The 19,770-nt window shown below is 29.8% G+C and overlaps 2 protein-coding genes across 3 annotated transcripts in view; both read right to left on the bottom strand.

Moving 5' to 3' along the window:
* Positions 1 to 1,359: 1,359 nt before the first annotated feature.
* The window catches only part of LOC123292634, a 131,489-nt gene continuing 113,078 nt past the window's right edge, over positions 1,360 to 19,770 (bottom strand). Inside the window, exons 3-4 of the mRNA XM_044873348.1 lie at positions 4,560 to 4,689; positions 1,360 to 4,221 (exon numbers count right to left, since the gene is read on the bottom strand). Coding sequence (XP_044729283.1) covers positions 1,360 to 4,221; positions 4,560 to 4,689 — 2,992 coding nt within the window. The remainder of the gene's footprint in view (positions 4,222 to 4,559; positions 4,690 to 19,770) is intronic.
* Positions 7,146 to 19,503, bottom strand: LOC123293416 (interferon regulatory factor 2-binding protein-like A). 2 transcript variants are annotated; one of them, XM_044874234.1, is made up of 3 exons: positions 18,428 to 19,503; positions 8,346 to 8,624; positions 7,146 to 8,271 (listed from the first exon to the last, which is right to left on the bottom strand). In XM_044874234.1, the coding sequence occupies exons 1-3, from the start codon at positions 19,260 to 19,262 to the stop codon at positions 7,850 to 7,852; spliced, it is 1,536 nt and encodes a 511-aa protein (XP_044730169.1). In that variant the 5' UTR covers positions 19,263 to 19,503; the 3' UTR covers positions 7,146 to 7,849. The 2 variants fall into 2 exon arrangements, with proteins under 2 accessions (XP_044730169.1, XP_044730168.1); XM_044874233.1 differs by having other exon boundaries at positions 7,523 to 8,271; positions 18,311 to 19,500.

Below are 19,770 nucleotides of genomic sequence, written 5' to 3'. Positions count from 1 at the left end.
ATGGCTAGTTTATGTTATAGAAAAATTGGCTTGTGTCTATTGATAACTGGGACTTGCAACTCGCCAACTAGTGATAATAATTCGTACTAATTAAAATCAGAATAAGACCCGAATTCAGTTGTTACAATTTTGATTATCAGATGGCAATACTTGTTCTTCCCATTTTTTAATACCAATAAAAATATTCAAATTCAAATCAGATAAATCCCGCCAACTGGCAATAAAAATTTATACTATTAAACAGGAAGTGGACCGCTTTTTCAGTGGTTTCAATTTAGACCACCTGATTACTTACCTACCATTTATCAATACTCCTTAACATTTTCTTATGTAGTTAGTTTGTCAGATTGTTTCCTTCAAGAAATAGTGAGCCAGTAAATATGCTAGTTTTAAACATAATTTATCGATATAGAGTTAAGTCAACTTCCACAGTGCATTCGGGCTATACTAAATACTGTACAAAATACAATCTGAAAAGAATTTTTTTTTTTAAATAAACTTAAATCTTACTTGAAATAATTTTTTTATTTATAAGCAGTTTGCAAAACATAAAAGACATCTAATTAATAAGTAAAGAATTACTGAAGGATTATGCTTGTTCATAAAAACAAACTAAAACAATTAAATTAGCGGCGTCCGGAAAAACCTGGTGTGCCCTTCATTACAAGATCTCGGAGCTGCGGGTCTATTTGTAGTGTAGTTAATTACTGCAACTAAGGTTTCAATTAGAATGGTGATCGTTACTTACGCGATTTTCTTTACTAAAACATCACTAAATCAAGCGCGGGCACTATTGCGATTGATAAAAAAGCAATCTTGTGCAAAAACCAACTCATTCTAAAAATCAATATTCAAATTTGATAATCGTAGATAATTTTCTGAATAGATGGGATATAACCAAAATATATTTCTGATAAAAATGTATTATCTCAAAATAAAGCTTTAATTATATTGTATATTGAAATATATCGTAAGCCATCTTGGCTATTTGCACACGGATTGGTTTCTCAATGAAATTTCTCAAAAATTCGATTATTTGTGCTGTTATTGTATTAAATAGAATTCCTTTTTCCTTAATTATTAGTGAAATTTGACAAGCCTATTCCTACTCTTAAAAAATTTCTAGTGCTGGGTGTTTTTCGTACAAAAACACCAAGATTACACCAAGCTACGCCACCATATAATCATTCTGAATTAATTTGTATAAATTATAATAAATTAGAGTTTGTAAGTTTTGCTTTCATTATTATTTCGCCAGTCTCATCTGCTGCGTCGAATTATTTTCTTCATAATGATACATTAGAAAAATATTGTATCTATTTTAATGTGACTTTTTCTAGGCATTGATTAGCAAAGGTTTCATTTGCTATAATAAGAGGATTCATCAACGGAACTAGAACTCTGTGAGGTTGTGTAAATTGACTGCCAATTTTTATAATGTTGTCTGGTTTTTTGAATTCTTAAATGTGGATTATCTTTTTGAAACTCTCCTACTTCCAGAGATAATATCGATTTTTTTGATTTCTTGATTGATTTTTGGCTTGGCAGAGGATTTGCTATTGTACATTTATGAATTTCTCCTAAACTACAATTACAATTACATGGCTGTATAATTTCACCTTCTGACAACGAAGTAGTTGTGTATAAACTTGAAGAATTACTATTATCTACTTTTTTGTTTCGATAACTTTTAGCATTATTTTTGAACGCTTGTTTTTTATTGGCCACACCGCTATTTTGATCTATAATGGTATTAATAGTCGGATTATTAGCTGCTGTTGGAATACGGACAGAATTCACCGTGTCTAAAATAAATTGATTTGCAAAATCCTGATATTCAATAGAAATATTTTTAAATGGGCTAGGTTTTAAAGATGTTTCAGCAAGTAAAGTTTGAATGGATGCGTTCATATCTTGACAGATTTCATCAACTTTCGACATATTTTTCAATGCTTGTTGTTCTAATGATTTCTGATAACTTGCTACTGGAGAAGTTCTTACAACATTTTCAATTTCAAATGACTTTGATTGTTTATTATCAATTTGATCAAGTATAATATCTATTTCTGGTTGCTTTCGAGGCAGGATTGAACATAATTGGTTATCATTTTTGTTAGAAGTTATGTCAGTTTGAACTCCAAATTCCTTAAATTTAGCTATATTTTCTGTAAAAGTTCGTCTTACTAAATCATTATTTGAACATGACGAAGGATTTATGTTTATAACAATATTTTTGCCCTGATCGATTGAGTTTAATGTTGTTTGAGACATATTTGAACAACCTGCTACATTATATGGCATTCCAGTATTAGTTTCTTTATCAACATTTTGTTTAACGTCTTTTATCAACTTATCGATTACTTTTTGACTGCTATTATCATCAATTTTATCTGATGTTAATGTAATTGGATTATCAGTTTGTACAAATTGTGTAATTGATTTTGGTGATTGAATAGATTCGATATGCGATTTCTTTTTTTTCGTTTTAGTAAAAGAAACTTTTCTTAACGGTGGTAAAGCAGGGGATTTCCTCAAATATTTTGATTGAGAATCCAAATTAGCTTTATTAAACACAGTGGTAGATGAAGTATCTGAATTTGATGATTGAAGTAATGAATTTACATTTTCGTTTGTTGGTTCAGAATCATCTGAATCTTTATTAATATTTGTTACTTGTTCAATACCATGAAATTCTGAATTATTTGTAGAACTTCCCTTTAATGAAGCATCACTATTTTTACATTGATTCATTTTTATTGATTTGGTGATCAATTGATGACCGTTTTTAGAATGTTGATCAACACCTCGATTTGTCTCATGGTTATGATTAGTTAAACAACAACATTTCTGTTGCTTAATGTTATTTAGTAGATCAACAATTTCTGTCAGAACTTTGGTATTGGTTTCAAATACTCCAAGAATATTCTTATTTTTTATGGTTCCATCATTTTCCGGTGATTTTGCTTCATTTGTTTGTTGAGTTTCCTCTGCTGTATTACAAGACAGAATCGTACTCGTATGAGATTTCTCATTTAAACGATAATTCGTGACAGTTCTATTATTTAGTGCTGATTTTACTTCATTTGTATTATCAGTTTGTATCATACTTATAACATTTGTTTTTTCATTTAAATTGTTTTTGCTTCCATTATTTGTAGCTGAGTTTGCTTCTGATATTTGTTGAAACTCTTCCGTGGTCTTGTGAGAATCTTTAGAATTCTCTACAGTTACATCGCCAGGTTTTAAAGTAGAACTTAATTGTGTTCCAATATTATTGTCTTGATTTTCTCCAAAATAATTTATTGCTGTGTCAGGAATAATAAAAGTTGTTTGAATGACGCCTTGAAGCTCTGTATCAGAAGTAATTGAAGAGATTGCATCGGTAGCAGTTCTTTCTTCAACCTCAGAATTGTGTAGACAATTATTTACCACAGGCACCTCTTTAGGAATAGCTGAGGTTGAATCAATATGCGCTATATTAAATACACCAATATTCGTGGATTTTTGATCTCGTTGAATTTCATTTGGTGATAAATTTATACTTCCCGTATGTTGAATTTTTAATGCATTTCGAATGTTTATTGGTGGCATATCTTGTTTAATTAAGCGTTTTAAATTATTGGTTGGTTTTAATGGTTCTTTGCTTAAATTTTCCTGTGCCATCTCTGATGTCTGTGATAATTTTGATCTATCATTGAGCTCTTCTCTACGCTGATGATGGTGATGGTGATGATGATGGGTTTGTTGTTGATTAATTTGTTTTGATTTTTTAGATTCTTTAATTAATTTTTGAGTAGGAATTTTATCACAAGTGTGCATATTTTTGATACCTTGGCTCTTTGCATTAACTACAATATCAGTTACAGTATTTAGAGAATTATAATGTTTATGTGAATTAGGAACATCGCTAACGGATGTAACTGCAGATTTAAGAAATGTTTTATCCAAACGATTATTTTCGCGATTCATTCCATTTTCTGTCATCCATTTGTTAATCAATCGATTAACATGAAGTTTTTCATCATCTGAATATTTTGTTGTTGATAAATTAGAAAATTTCGCTACTGTTCTATTAATAAAGGTCTCTATATCGAGCTGTAATGATTCTAATGTTTCGTCCACTGTTATTAACATATTCTCTGTATCGATTTCAGTTTGAGTTAATTCGGAACAGGTTGGAGGTAGTTCGAGTTCATTACAAACGTTTTTACTTGTGAAATTCTAAAAAATATACAATATAAATTAATTTTTCATGGACTGAAAAAGTTAAGGGCTAACAGTTAACCATGGAGTAGAGAAAAAAGTTGTTTCGAAATTTTGACTCAAAGAATTGCATTTCAAAAAGTTTTAACGCAATTCATTAATGATAAAGCTAAACAAGTTACAATTATTAAACAATTTTTCTGCTATTTATTTTTATTCAAAACGCGTTTTTAATTTTTAATTTTCATGAAAGAATAACATATTTTGCACAAAATTAAGATTTTTTGCAAAGAATGTCCAATTTTAAGATTTAATGAGATTATATTAGATGCTAATATAAAGTAAAAAGACATTACTATATACTTATCCAATGGATACTGGTGTTCTTTGTTTTTCATTGTTTCTCTTGGTTTTTCATGGATTTTGGCATGTTCCGATTGGATTGCAATTTTTGTTTCATCAGGTGCATTAACTTTTTGTTGCAATCTGAAAACAAAAATCATTTAGTTAGAGTTAAGTTCTTTATTAAACTCCATTTTGTGTTTATTTACTTGTAAGACTCAGAGGAAACTAGAGAGCTTGGATACAGAACACAAAATATTTTTGTCTGAAAACATTACTTTTGATAGAAAAGCTGAATAAATAAACGTCGATATAAAACTAGGCTGCAAGGCACTATCATCAAAAATACTGTCCAATTTGTTGGATGTGTTCTTCTTATAAAGCACCTCGAATCAAGTTTTTATATTGTGTTATCATCACTGACGATAAATTATTGCTTTTTTACTCTCCAATATTTAATTTAAATATCGGAACGCTGACGGCGGAAAAAATCGTTACGATTAAAAAATATTTTGTATGTGTGAAAAGGCCTATAGATTTACAGCTCTGATAATTACTATCTGGCAACACGATAGACTTTGAGTACGAAATAGGAATTTGGTGGTAATATATAAAAGTGGAAGTTTAAAATATTCATTTTCTACTACTAAGTTCATTAAAGTTTACTCTTTGTGCTTCAAATGTCTCATTAAAACATCAACATGTAATGTAATCTGATTGGGTAGAAATTCATCACTACCATTTCTTCTAAGCGAATGGCGAATTTTCTACAGTTGTAAAAAAAAAGGGTAATTTTAATGTCCAATGTGTTATTTTCACCAAAGGATTTTCAAAATAATTCTTCCAACTTCATTTAATAGTTTAATCAAAAACCATTATTGGGCACGTCCTATAAATTGAATTCATGGTATAATTTAAGGAAGAAAAGTCAAATAAAAACATTTATTTTCTAGTCCTTTTATTAATACATAATTCGTATTTACAAAATATATAATACAATCACATGTTACGGCGTCTTACTAACAAAATCACATTCATATATATTTTTTAAACATATTACAATTTATAATTTTAATTTATTTTTTTTTAATAAATTCACAAATAACACATTTATTTTTTACTTTTTTTTTTCCATAAATCTTGTATTTTAATAACATGATAAAATTCATTTATTTGCAAAATATTCAGAATTCAAAAAAAAGATATTCTCAAAATTAAATGGTTGTCAATTAACATGCAAAAGAATGCGATTACAACAAAAATTTTATACAAATATAAAAAATGCACAAGTTTTAAAAAAAGTTTTTAGTAGCACACATTCGATTCATCAAGCTACAGTGTTCAAATAAGAGTGCAGTAAACGATTAAGTATTACGATCTTTTTCCGTTTCCTTTTACTCACCATTTTTTCTCAAAAAATACGATTTTAATCAGAAATACTTGCAAAGAATAGAAAATTACTGTTTGGTAAATCGAAGTCGATTACAAATCAAAGTAATTACTTAAAACCTTTTTCGTGTTTACAATTTTCTTTATCTTTAGAATTTGCTTGCTCATGTTTGCCGTGATTCGGAATATTAAATAATAATTTCCGGAATGTTTAGGATTAAATCAAATTGAAATAATTTAAGTTTTAAATCGTTAATCATGAAAAATATTACTTTGAAAACATTTCTCGAGATTTAATAGATTGTGCGTATGCAATTCTAAATTTTTTAAGAAAACGAATGTTTTTCTTCAAAACTGTAATTAATAAAATTTATCAATCACAAAACAGACTCATATTATATATTTCCCGGAACATACGATCTCAGTTTTTTTAGCCAGGATTTTAAGCTAGTTCTCCACGATATTATCTTGGTTTATTTTTCTGGCTGGGATAGAAAATTTAAGCCAGTAAACAATCAACATCAAAACTTTGAAAGTGAGACATACCAGTATTTTATTAATATATATAATCATATCTTATTATCCCTGAATGACTTGAGACGCTGAATTATTGTCTTCTTTATTAGCTTACTGGCTTAAAAACAAACTAGCTTCGTGTATTCGGAGCACAACAGACTAGTATTTTATTATTGAAATGAAAGATAACTATTAAAAAATATATAAAATTTATAGAAATAAATAAATAAAATGTAACATCAATACTAATATAATCTTAATATTCAAAAATATTTTGCAAATAAATGTATTACGAAATAGATTTTTCTTTAAAATCTGAATTACACAAATTAAAAATACAAAAACTCACTGTTGGTATTTTTTTATACAATAAGAGCATTTTTTTAGAATACGCTATTACTTATTTTTCATTCAACATTTTTTTTACAATTTACCAGCGAGTTTTGGAGTTCCTATGTATGGAGCACATTGAACCTTATTTATAAATCATTGCCTCCATATTAGTGGGTAGTAATAGTAAGTTGGTAGTTTATAGTAAATAGTAATAGTTTAGTATGTGTGTGTATGTGTGTGTATGACTAGGGCCCAAAAAAAAATATAACAAAAAATTTTGTATCTTCTTTTATAGTCCTAAAAATAATATATAATATAAATAATTAATAATAATGAATAGCACAGATATAGAATAATTAATAATAATAATAATAATTTTTTTGTACAAATTCTTCGTATTTTGATTATCTCTGGGATAAAATTTGATATTTCCTACTGTTTTCTTTTTGCTCTAATTTATATATCCAATTATATTTCGAAAAAAATGAAATATATTACTTATATATTTTTAAATATTTAGATTGCCAATAATCGTCATACACAGTACGAAAAATATAAATATTTACAATATTTACATTTAAAAAAATAAAAACTAAATCTAATAAGCTGAATTTACAACCAGCTAATTTGAAAAATAGCAAAAAATATTTCACTTTTTTTCAGAACTTATAAAATGGTCAGTTCTCCATTTACAAACAACAAAGTACAAAAACGAAAAAATAAATAAAGATATATCGTTGAATAAAATATATCGATTCGATTTTATCTAGACGAAAAATATATTTTTTTTGAATTGTGGATAAGATGATTATCCAAATTTCCATATGTTGGTATTTTAAGTCTATATATTTTTGCCAATATGAGAGAATGGCAAGACAACAACCAACATTTTCAATGGAATTTATGTTTTTTAGCCACTTTTCTACATGCAGCCATATTTTATAGCTCGAGACAATAAATTCATTGTCGAATATAATAAGACCGGCCGAGACCAGCTCTCATTTCAATATTTTTATTTAATCCAAAAAAGCGTTATTTCAACGCTCCATATTCAATTTCTTTTCCCTTAAGTTTCTCGTTCTTTTTTCACTTTCAATTCTTCGCCAAGAATTGTTTGTATTTCACCTTGCATAAATGCCCAGGGTACATTTGAATTGGCAAGTGGACATTTTTCACCACTGGGACAATAAACTTCAGCGCCAGCACCTTGTCGTTTTATACTATCGCGACTGCATGGGAAACAGAATTTATGATGTGGTACGGACGGGCATTGCACAAAGTGTGTATCTTCTAAACGTTCTTGACATAATGTACATTTAAGCGTAGCTGCTGGTGGTGCAGCGTTTTGATTACTTTCGGTGTTTGGTGTTGATAATACTTCACCATTGGGACCAGTTAAATTAGAGTTGCTAGCGGTAGCCTCACTAGATGTAACTGTTGTTGATGACACGTGTCGTGATCCAGATGAACGTCTACCACTGGTAGATCCTAAAAAATCAAATACACTTATTAAAATCTAAATTATATCAAATGAAAATTCATACTACAAAACTGCTTTTTACCTGAACTGTTTGGTGAGTGTTGAGATCCTCTAGATGCTGATCGTGGTGCTGAATTACCAGGTGGTGTTCCACCAGTAGATCTGGGACTACCTGGTGGCAAATTATCAGCAACAGACATTAGTGCTGCCATTGGTGATTGTCCGGATCCATTTGCACCAACATGCTGCTGTTGGGGTCCAGTACCAGTTGTTGGTTCTGGTGGGGATACTGTGCGTGGGCCTAAAGGTGAACTGGCATTTGCAGCATTTCCATTAGCTACGGAGACAGGTACGGAATAGCCTAAAATAAAATTATAAGATTATAAGTTTTTGTACAATTTTTTTTATTAAGCTCAAGAGTAAATACATTTATTATTGTTTGTGAATAATTAATGTTGATGAAAATGTGATTGCAAATCTAAATCATCCAAAAGGAACTCCCGCAGCTCACATAATAAAGCTTGAATAAAGCGACAGTATAATTTGGATGTGATAATCAATTATGTCTCATCAATTCACAATATATACTACTTTTACTATTTGTTTTTTAAACATTAGAATTAGCAACGGACAAAAAAGTGCTTTCATATTAAAAAATAATAATGGTTTACCAAAACAAAATAGTTTGAATTGGCAAAGTTAGGCCTGGGTTCAATAATAAACTGTTTCTATTAATTTTTCACAAATTTCAGTATTGGTTTGTTTGCTTTCCCATTATGTAAACAGTAAACAGGAATTCCAGGAAGACATCCAATAATATAAATGCCAGAATTTCAGTCATGTTCCTTCACTACTTGAATTATATAAAATTTATAATACAAAAACAAACAAAACCAAAATAAATTGTTTACAATAAAAACTAAAACTTATCTAAAATAATTGATTTAGTAAGCGAAAATACATATGGTTAGTGAGAAAAGTTCAATATTTAGCAAAATGTATCTCAAACATAAAAAATATAATATGCATCTGTTTTAGATTGAAGTTTTATATTACAACGTGTATGGCAGAAAAAATTTAATAATTGTAACTTGATTACGTGGAACATAAAACAAGGTATATGCGTATCATTCATATTGTATTATTATTCTTACTGACCCAAAATCGTTGATTTCCTACAATCTACCCACAGTTATGTGCCAAAAAATGGTTTATTAAATACAGTAGAATCTCGATAACTTAAACCTCGGTAACATAAAAACCTCTGTTACTTAAAAAAATACTATGTTCCCTTCCCATCAGAGCCCAAAACCTCTATAACTTAAAAGACGCAACCTCTATAACTTAAATAAATAATCTCTGTATAGGCCCTCAGTAACTACATAGAAACATGTACATACCTCTATATTAACTAGGGTACATAGAAACATGTACATACCTCTATATTAACCTTTACTTAACATAGACACTTGATAACTTAAAACCTCTATAACTTAAAATATTTTGTGTTTCCCTTGGACTTTAACTTATCGAGATTCTACTGTACAAACAAATAAAATAAATCTAGACTTTAGCTCCTTTTGTAACTTACAATTTTTTTATAGACTAGTGCAAAAACGTTATGATCTTGTTTTAAAAATTATAGATTTTACGATCTTTGAAACAAAAGTTTGCAGACTTTTTTGCAAACTTTAAGATATAATTACCTCTAATGGTTTCAAGCTTAATTTGTGTATCGTTTATTACACATTTGAAAGATGGAGTCACAGAAGAAGCTCAAATAATTTTTTGTGGGCTGTGATCCCAGAAAGTTGTCGCTTCCCAAAAGATGACGAGTAGTGAATTTTGACTTTACTGCTTATTATGTATTACACATTTACTGCAAATTCCTACCTATATAAAAAAACAGTAAGCATGACTAGGAACTCTCAAATATTTTTTAAAATCTTACATTTAACAATTAGAAAAACTTTTGTAAGAATAATAAATTGTGGTGATTTGCTAAGGTACGTCGAAACTAAGATCAAAACTTTACTAATTAGTAGTTTTAAAAATCCTTTCTTCAAATAATCAATGCAATGTTTAAGCTATAATGAAATATTTCCTTAAATAATAACTACCTCAATTGAAATTATGGTGTAGAAATTTAAAGAACCTTGAAAAAATATCCACGAAAAAAAAGATCCTAGAAATAATATTCTTTAGAAACAATCCTAGTTAATCTGGCTTACATGATCAGGGTTAACTTGGTCGGGCTTGAACGTTTTTTATTTTTGTCTCTTGAAATACTTAAATTGAAAAAATATGTGGAATTCTTAACGGATCATTTTTCCCGAAAAGCATTTGAATGCAAATCTCCTAATTAAAACAAAAATTCATGTAGAAATGAATTATAAATTAACAAACGAGATAAGTTGTGAACCTTTTTCTAAAATAAAGTTTTATCAATCATGATAAAATATTGTATACTTATAATATTAAGGTCAACACAATGGTGATAAGAGATTATTGATTTTATTTTATGAAGTGACATCACCGCATGGTGCCACCTTTAATTGCATTTATTTTAATTTAATTTTTTTATTTTAAATTCATATGCAGTAATAAATATCATTATCACTGTTATTACAAAAACTTTGTCATCGTTTTTTTTAAATCGATATCGCGTGAATTTACATTTTATGGTGTAATACAAATTTTTAAATAATGTTTTTCATGTTTTTAGTTTCCTGCAATCAAATGAACACGAACTAACAAAAACATCTAGAGCATTCTATTAAGGTAGTGCGTTGTCCCGATTTCGATTTTCACATAACGAAATTTCTAAAATTTTCTGAAAATTTTAGAGCCTCTCATTACAAATACAATATATAAAAAATGAAATCCAAGTTTTTCAACGGTTCCACCAAATTTCTATATTTTTCTGCACAAAATTGTATTTTCATTTGATTTACACTTTTCCTCTGTTGTCTTACAGCAGCTAGTTGGAGGTTATTTAAGGTCAATTTGAGCTTGCCATAGAACAAGAGAAAAGCATATCAACAGTGTCAATAACAGTGCCATACAGAGAAATGATTGTGCTTAGGTATTAAAATATCGTGCATATCGTATCGCCTTGAAGTTACATTGTATATACACATAAGACAGAACACCAAACTCAAAAGTTGGCCACTGTCCAGAAGGAAGGTCATATATTTGACATATTAATGAAGATGGAAAAGTTCTAAGATATCAATTTTAGTGTGGTCATAGCTGAATTAAAAAATTTAGCCAGTTAAAAGAATTTTGTCTGCCTAATCAATCATGAGTCCCTTTTGAGTGTGAAGTGCAAGTTAAGCGGCCGCAAAAATTTGATAAGAGATCGTACAAGAAACTTAAACTCACAACGAGATGCGCCTTCGAAAGCAGAAGTTTTCAACGTCTAAATTAATTAAAAAATACATTTAATTTTTTGTTTGTTTTAATTATATTTTATTCAGAAATATGTTTTCATGAAATTATTTTGTCTTTTTAGGAATACACGATACGATAACATACATACATACATACACTCACGTGACATATATATTTACGTTGCGTGACGTCATACGTCTGCGTGACCATTCAAGTGAATCGTATCATATCGTTGTAGTTCGGTGAGTTTATAATAAAATGATATTTAGTTTATGTTTTTTTTTTTTTTTTTTTATATTAAAAATAGAATAAACATACAATGTTCACCGCCATATTATAACAGGAAGGAGATTGATATTTTGATGATTCACTTTAAATCGAGTCTTGTTTTCATTTATTTTAAAAGTGTAGAATGGGTATTTTTTTAAATTTTAATAATCCAAAATATATTTTTATTTTAAGTACTTGTAATCATAATTATTACTAATTAGTACATATTTTAGTACCGTACCAAGTAATTATCCATTATATTTGATTCATGGTCAATGTTAGGAATGAGAGAGTCAAAATATATAGATTTCTCAAGATTATTTTTGCGATAGAATTGTTGTTAAAACAGTAATCTGAGTAGTATACTACCAAACAGACTTGTTGAAAACAATGGTGTAAAAATAGCTTAGAATTACCTGCACATTCGATACAAAAATATCCCGCAGAGGTAAATGGAGAATGAAAAGTATGATCTTTGTTCTTACACAAAGAAGAGGCCTGGATGATTGGACAGATGAACTCGACCTTTAAAAAAGGTCTGGAATGTCATCAACTGATTGAAGGTGCCAAGTTATAAACTTTTTGGCCTACCAAGTTGTTCGAAATTTATTTTCTTCTAATTTTCTTAGCCAGGGTTCTTTCTACCAAGTGTACAGAAGAGGTCGGAGTGATTGGACAGGCGGACTCGAACTTCAGGAAAGGTCTGGAATCTCTTGACCTTTAATAAACCGGTTGTTCCTCGATATGTACGGAAGAGACCAAGATGATTCGACAGACGGACTCGACCTTTAAGAAAGGTCTAGAGTCTCTTGACTTTAGCTAAACCTGTGAAATTTGTCTTCTCTGCCTTTAAAGTTAATGGGATTTTTTTCTTCTGGTTTTCTTGATACATACTTGTTTCTCGTAGTGTACAGAAGAGCCCCAGGTGACTGGACAGACGGGCTCGACCTCTTAAAAAAGGTCTGGTATGAAAAAATAAGTACATACAAACAAAAGAAAAAATTCCCATTAACTTGAAAAGCCTTTCTACCTTTCAAAATTGTATTTCTGTAATGAACGTTAAATTTTGAACTTAAAATATATTTTAAGATATGCATATATGTTGGGAGATCACACATCGATGTGGTTTGCGATTATAAAACCTCAAATTTTCATTTAAAACAAGTCATTCAAATGATTTACAAACTACTGTATTTTATAATGAAATCATCCAAATAGTTTTTGGAATATCCAAACACATTTCACGTTTCAATCACCTGTCCGGGCCATGACGCGTACACTCACTGTCTTGTGCCAAGAAATTGACGTTCGTTATACAGTAGCCAGAAATATAGTAGGTGTAAATATAAATGAAATAAACATATTAAAGCATGCATACATTTTTAGCAATATTCCTTTAGCTTTATGAATATTTTTATTATGTTTTTAAATTTTATCAAGTGGCTATGCTGCTACTGTTAACTATTTGTTGGCCACTAGCCCAATATGAAGGCGTGTTTCAAATATGTCATATTATATTATAAAGGAACTCGAACTGTTTATTTGCAAAAAATAAAATGTCATTAATTCTGTTTTCAAATAACATCATTAACATTCGACTAATTATAGAATATCAATACTTGAACGGTTTACACAATATTTCAAATTTCGATTATAAGAATCATTTTAGAATCAAAACAAATGATCGATTTACTAAGGTCAAGAAGAAAGTTCGATGGAATGAGAGATGAGCAGAAGCAAGACCAAAACTTTGGCTATCTTGGCTATGTACATTTAGTCTTTCTTATACGCTATACACTAGCCCAGGGATGGTGAACCAATGGCACGCGACATAATATTTGGGCATGCCGCCGATCACAAACTTCACTATGAAGTATTCGCACGCTCGTTTGTAATTGTTGTTAAATGGTGGACTGAAATTAGCTTTTTGAAACAAAACACAAATCCGCTAGTCACAAAAAAGCGAACCAGAGCAAAAGGAATAAATTGCAAGTGCAATGGAATACAGAAATAAACAATCGACGTCTATGATTAAATATGTTTGCAAAAATTGTCATACAAGCATGATAAGTTACTCCGTTGCAAATGTCATTGCTCGACATAGTAATCCTTTTCAAGAGGGAAAGTTTGTTAGCATGTACGCCCTCATTTTTGCATGATTTCGATAATAAAGATAAGATAATTCAGCGCATTATAGATATTCCTCTATTTAGAAACAAAATAAAACAATGAATCTTAAACTGGCAAGAAAAGTAACGGATCAACAAAAATTGACATTAACTCTGCTCTTTTTATGCGTGTTTGTCTTGACGAAAGCACTGACGTCACTAAATCGGTCATCATTAAGGAAGAATTAATTGTGAATTCCAATAATCACGAAGTCAAAATTATTTGATGGCACGTCTATGGCTTATTAAGCAGTTTTTTAGCAAGTATACATTAAATGACTTCAGTTCAATTCGTAAATAAAATGACTCTTTGAAAATATTTTGCGTGTTAATTCGATGAAGTAAAATAAGTTAAATAATTTAAATTTACATAATTGAGTGAGTTTTTTTTCAATAATTTTGAAAATAATGCGCGACCATATCCACCCATACACATTTTTGATACCAATATAGAATTTTGAATTCAAAAAAGCCATATATACACAAACGTATTTTACATATGGCTTAGTATTATCAAAATAACCTTGACATTCAACAAAGTACTCATGTTTATAAATACACAACATAAAAAATTCTCTTAATAGAACATTCCGAAAAATTATTTAAAAAATGTGTTAATTTAATTAGCATCCTGAATAGAAACATTAATGTTTTCTAACCTTTAAAGAGTAAAAGCTTTACTCAACAACGACCTATATTCAATATCGAATATTTTTTGTTGAAAGCAGAAAAGAATCATTTATAATTTACTAAGAAAGCAAAGGCAAAGATTATGGCAAAAACGGTTCTTGTGAAGACTGGACTAACAGCAACTATCGCTTAATTCGGTGAAGAATATTATCGAAGTAATTATAAAACAAAGAAAAAAGAGATGGGCAAGATCGAAAAGAACCTGGTCTGTAAAATCACTGTAGTTATCACAAGAAACAGTGCTGTCGAGATAAATCTCAAATGTGAGGAAATTGTATAAAGAAAACGAAACCATAGAGCATCTGCTGTGTCAATGCCCAGCACTGGAAAACACGCGGTCTTAAATCTTAGTACAATGTCTTCCAAATTGAAAAAAATACGCAAACAAGCAGAGAAAGTTATTAGCTTTACTAAACGCTATAAATGCAAATAGGGGTTAATCGATTTTTTAATACAGAGAAATACAATGGGCTCCGGGTTCCGGGTAAGTGTAAGTGTCATTTCAAAAAACACATTAACAGAATACAATAAACGAGAGTAGCATCATACCGTAAACGAAAAGCGTAATTGCGAAGCAAACAGTTGTTTTGATAAAAAATTGAAATTAATTCATAAGTAAAAAACTTAAATATACGTGGCCATCATAAATACTTGAGGCAAACAAACTCCTTTATATATATTTAAAAAAAAATTTCATATTATAATGACTAATAGCAATAATATTAAGTATCGTGTATGTATATTTGTAAGCATAAATTAATAAAATACGTATAGTCAGTCAGTCAAGAACACACATTTACAATAAAAGTGCATAGCAACAATTTAATTAAAACTACGTACAATATGTTTGATAAAGTAAAATCATAAAAGTCATGAGTATTGTATTTTATACAAGCTGTTTACTATTATAATAAAACTTCTATTATTATCATTATATAAATCACCTACATATTCTTATTATCATTATGTTATTATAATTAAAAAAAAAAATAATATAATGAATCACTTTTTGTATTCACATGGTGTACTACGATTGATAATATTTTGTTAGGAGCGTTTTTCATGTGAATATGTACATTGAATTTGCAATAATCAAATTTCACACATTTTGTACAAGTCATACTTTCGATACATAAACGATTTTGTTAACTCCTCGTCTATAAGAGAAAATGTTTTTGGAACGAAGTTCCATAACGCGACTTGCCAAGGAGAGCAAAATGGCGGAGACTGTCACGTAACATTGTGAATATGCTTTGCGTGTGTGCGCCATATCCGTGGAAACCACTATATGTTAACCTAATTTTTTGTTGTTGTTGTTGGATACATATGCATAACTAGTTTTGGATGTAAACAGTACAAAAATGGTTAAATTCGTGTAGTATAATTATGTGCGTCTGAGATAACTGCAGGTTACTTGACACTAACCAAATAATCTATTACTATTCTGTTAGCTGTCAAACGAACATCAATTAAAGCAGATTATCGAAATGTATTTATTTAACGTTTACATTGGCTTTTGTACACCTTCGTAAGGAACTTCGTTCCTAACGGGGGTCCCACGACCGCAATCTTTTTTTTATTTTATTGCATTTCCTTTTTAGAGTTTGTTAGTTTAAATACCGCAGTAGGGTAGAGATTCTTATATGCACACTTGGATGATAGAAGCATGACATTTTAAATTGTTTCCAAGACCTATTACCTAAGTAGGTTTTGAAAAAAATTTAGAAATGTCGACAGCATCTGAATTTTATTAGATTAAATTAAGTTTCTCTTGCTCTTAGCTGAAATGAATGATTTGTTTTAGCCAATCCAAATTTTCTTAGTTACTTCTATATACGTGTAGTTAGTTTACACATTAGGCAACTTCTTCAAATTATTCTATTCGCTCCGAGCGTGAATTTCGTTTCCATGACAACGATACACTACTTTAATTATAGAATTAATGGATGCATATATAATTGTGTGGATTGCATTGAAAACTTACATTTAAAATTTAATATTCTTGTTTCACAAATTTAAATAAATAATTACGATAATTAACATTTGAAAAATAATATTTGTACAATTTGATTTCTTATTTTCACAATTTTTAATGCATTAAGTTTAATTAATTAGTGTTTTTCAATCATTTTAATTTGACAGTTTCTATATCATTAACATGTAAAGAATTGCAAATTAGTCATAACAGCCCACTTTATCTCCAAAATTTTTCACTTAAAGCGCTGGCATCGATTTTATTATCCCTACCATGACTACGCACACAACGAATTCGAAAAAATTGAATAATTTGAATAAACCTGGAAAGGTAAACTTTAGAGTTTATTATTTATGCTTTGTTTACTAAACTCTTGCAAACAATTTTTATTTACCGTCGAATTCTCTCAATTATAATTGACTTTTTTAAGATACAAATGGCGTAAACATTTTCCAAGAGGTGCGGGTCTGAATCCTAGTGCGAGTGTATTTTTTTCAATTCCCTTTAATTAAACTTTGAAGTTTATCATTTATATTAACCATTCCAAACTAATTTTTTCTCTGATTTTACTTCATTAATTTTATAATTACACAATTGACGACACAAACTTATTCTTTGCACTTGCTTTCCACCAATGATCTATCAAAATCCATCTGTTTATATCAATAGAACGCACGATTAAAATACTGACCTACCCTAGCTAGATGCTAAAATAACTTATTAGAAGTTCCTACTGAAAATATCCCTAATAGCCTTCAAAAATACCTTTTCTTTCGTACAGATACACATTATATTTTTGTGAGATGATATTACATTAATATAAACTTTTGTTAGTTGAAATGAATTGAAGTTAGTGTGGTGAATGATTAAAAGTATATTTCAATTTTATATGTTTACTAAAATTAAAACTTTTAAATGGTTTTACTCGATCTGTTAAGTGTGGAAAAAACACGATAAGCGATACGCCTCTAGTTGTTGCATAATTGAACTACATTTTCAAATCAATACACTATTCGAATTAAATTAAGGTAGTAATAATAAACTACAATAATAACTGCAGCAATATGAAAATAAATAAAAAATTATAAAAGTGAGGTTGCATTCCTAAGATATATTTCCTGATTAGAAAATTTTTTCAAAATTATTCCAAGAATAATGGCTAAACAAAATTTATTTAATTCACTAAAAACGCTTATGTTTATGCAACAAAACCGCCATCACATGGGAATTTACTCATATGAGTCTAACATATTTTAATTTTCTTAGAATAAGATTTGTTTAATACAATTTATTACTTATTTATTGGACCTATTTCTATGACATCAAATATTTGGCCTAGTTCGTACACTAGTAACATAATAGAAGAAATATGAGTAAAAACGTTTAACAGAATCGGATAACCTCATTATTATATTCAATAAACTGGATAAAATTGAAATATTTATACGTATATACATCAGGAGTGCGTAATTAGGGTTGGTTATGAGAAAATTAGTAAATAACAAAAAATATCATCGATCAGTGTCGATTTGATATGGGTAAAAATCTCACCGTTCGTTTTAAAAGTAGCGGCATCAAAAGAGGGCGTCCTGATAGAATGTTTTTCCTGTTTGAAAGTTCTGTCGGGGGCAAATGGGGCAGCAAGAGAGACAGCCGGCAACGACTCACCCCTGGTTAACGGAGGTCGCACCGTTGTACCACCAAGTTCTTCCACAGACATCATACGTTTTGTGTTTGGTGGTGCATCACCTCCAACACCGTTATTTGGATGATGATGTCCAGAATGATGATCATCTTCCTCAACTGTTGCTAGAGTACGTTTTAAACTTAAACCTGATGTATTTGGTGGCAAAGAACTCGGTCGTGAACCGCCACCCCCATTTGAGGATGTATGATGTGATTGTTGTTGCATATTATGATGCGCAGCGACCAGATGCGCAGCAGGTTGTAAACGTACTGCTGTACGACTCATCGCCATTGTCTCATGTTCAGTGTCCTGTGGTTGCATATTACGACTCATTTGTGATACTGATCCATTATTACCCCTTGGTGGTGGTTGAGGTTGTGAAACGGCAGCAGCAGCATATTCAGCAAGTAAACCTGTACGTGAATGATGTAATGTGGCATAACTGCTCGTATGATGTGTGGCTACTGGCGGTTGTGCTTGTTGACGAGCGCTTACATGAGTACCAGTTGTTTGTATACCTACAACTTCTAACCCAGATGTGCTACCATTCTGATGATCATGACTTGAACTTGATGAACGATGTGATTTTGTTGTTGTATGATTACTACTGGATCGTGCCTCTTGAAAACCATGCGCTCGTTTCATTTGTCTAGCCGTTTCCAAAACAATTTCAATCCGATCAGCACCCTCATAATTAACACAACCTCGACACACTGCCTCAGTAAAATCATGGAGCATCGCCCATGGCATACGAGGTAAATCACATAAATAACAATGCTGCCGTTTTGCTTGCTGCATCACAGACATTTTCACCATCAATATTTAAAAATACCACACTAAGAAAAAATATTATTTAAAAATAAAAATATTTACTGTAACACCTATCAATTTATTTCACAAGAAAACTGTTATTCAATTGTGAATTATTTCTCAAAATTCGATAATATATTAATTCACTAAACTCAATAAATTATTTAAAAATGTAGTTTATATTTGTTCACATATTGAAAACATTATGCATTTTTATCACACAATAGTTAAAAATGTACACACATTTTACTTAACAAAAAAAAATTATCATAAAAATATTTTACTAGATTTTGGAACACTAAAATTTTATGAATGTTCTTTCCTCGATATGTTTAACAACACTGAAAACATCAGTTCTCAGAAAAGAGGAGCAGGGATATACAAATATACAAACGGCAACGGTTTAACTGAGGACCTTGCAACGAACGCGTTCTTTAACGAACATACACGAGCACCAAATCCGAACGAAACAACATAAATAACAACACACTACTGTACTATATGTTTGCATGTA

Source organism: Chrysoperla carnea, chromosome 2, assembly GCF_905475395.1.
Source record: "Chrysoperla carnea chromosome 2, inChrCarn1.1, whole genome shotgun sequence".
Classification (NCBI taxonomy): domain Eukaryota; kingdom Metazoa; phylum Arthropoda; class Insecta; order Neuroptera; family Chrysopidae; genus Chrysoperla; species Chrysoperla carnea.
The sequence above is the reverse complement of the archived record's forward strand: the minus strand, read 5'-3'. Positions and strand labels throughout refer to the sequence as shown.

Coding starts and splice junctions, on each gene's coding strand:
- LOC123293416 (XM_044874233.1), bottom strand. CDS start 19,262: ATGGTGAAAATGTCTGTGATGCAGCAAGCAAAACGGCAGCATTGTTAT. Junction 8,625..18,310: donor CGCTACTTTTAAAACGAACG/GTGAGATTTTTA, acceptor ATTTTATTTTAG/GCTATTCCGTACCTGTCTCC. Junction 8,272..8,345: donor ACACTCACCAAACAGTTCAG/GTAAAAAGCAGT, acceptor TTGATTTTTTAG/GATCTACCAGTGGTAGACGT.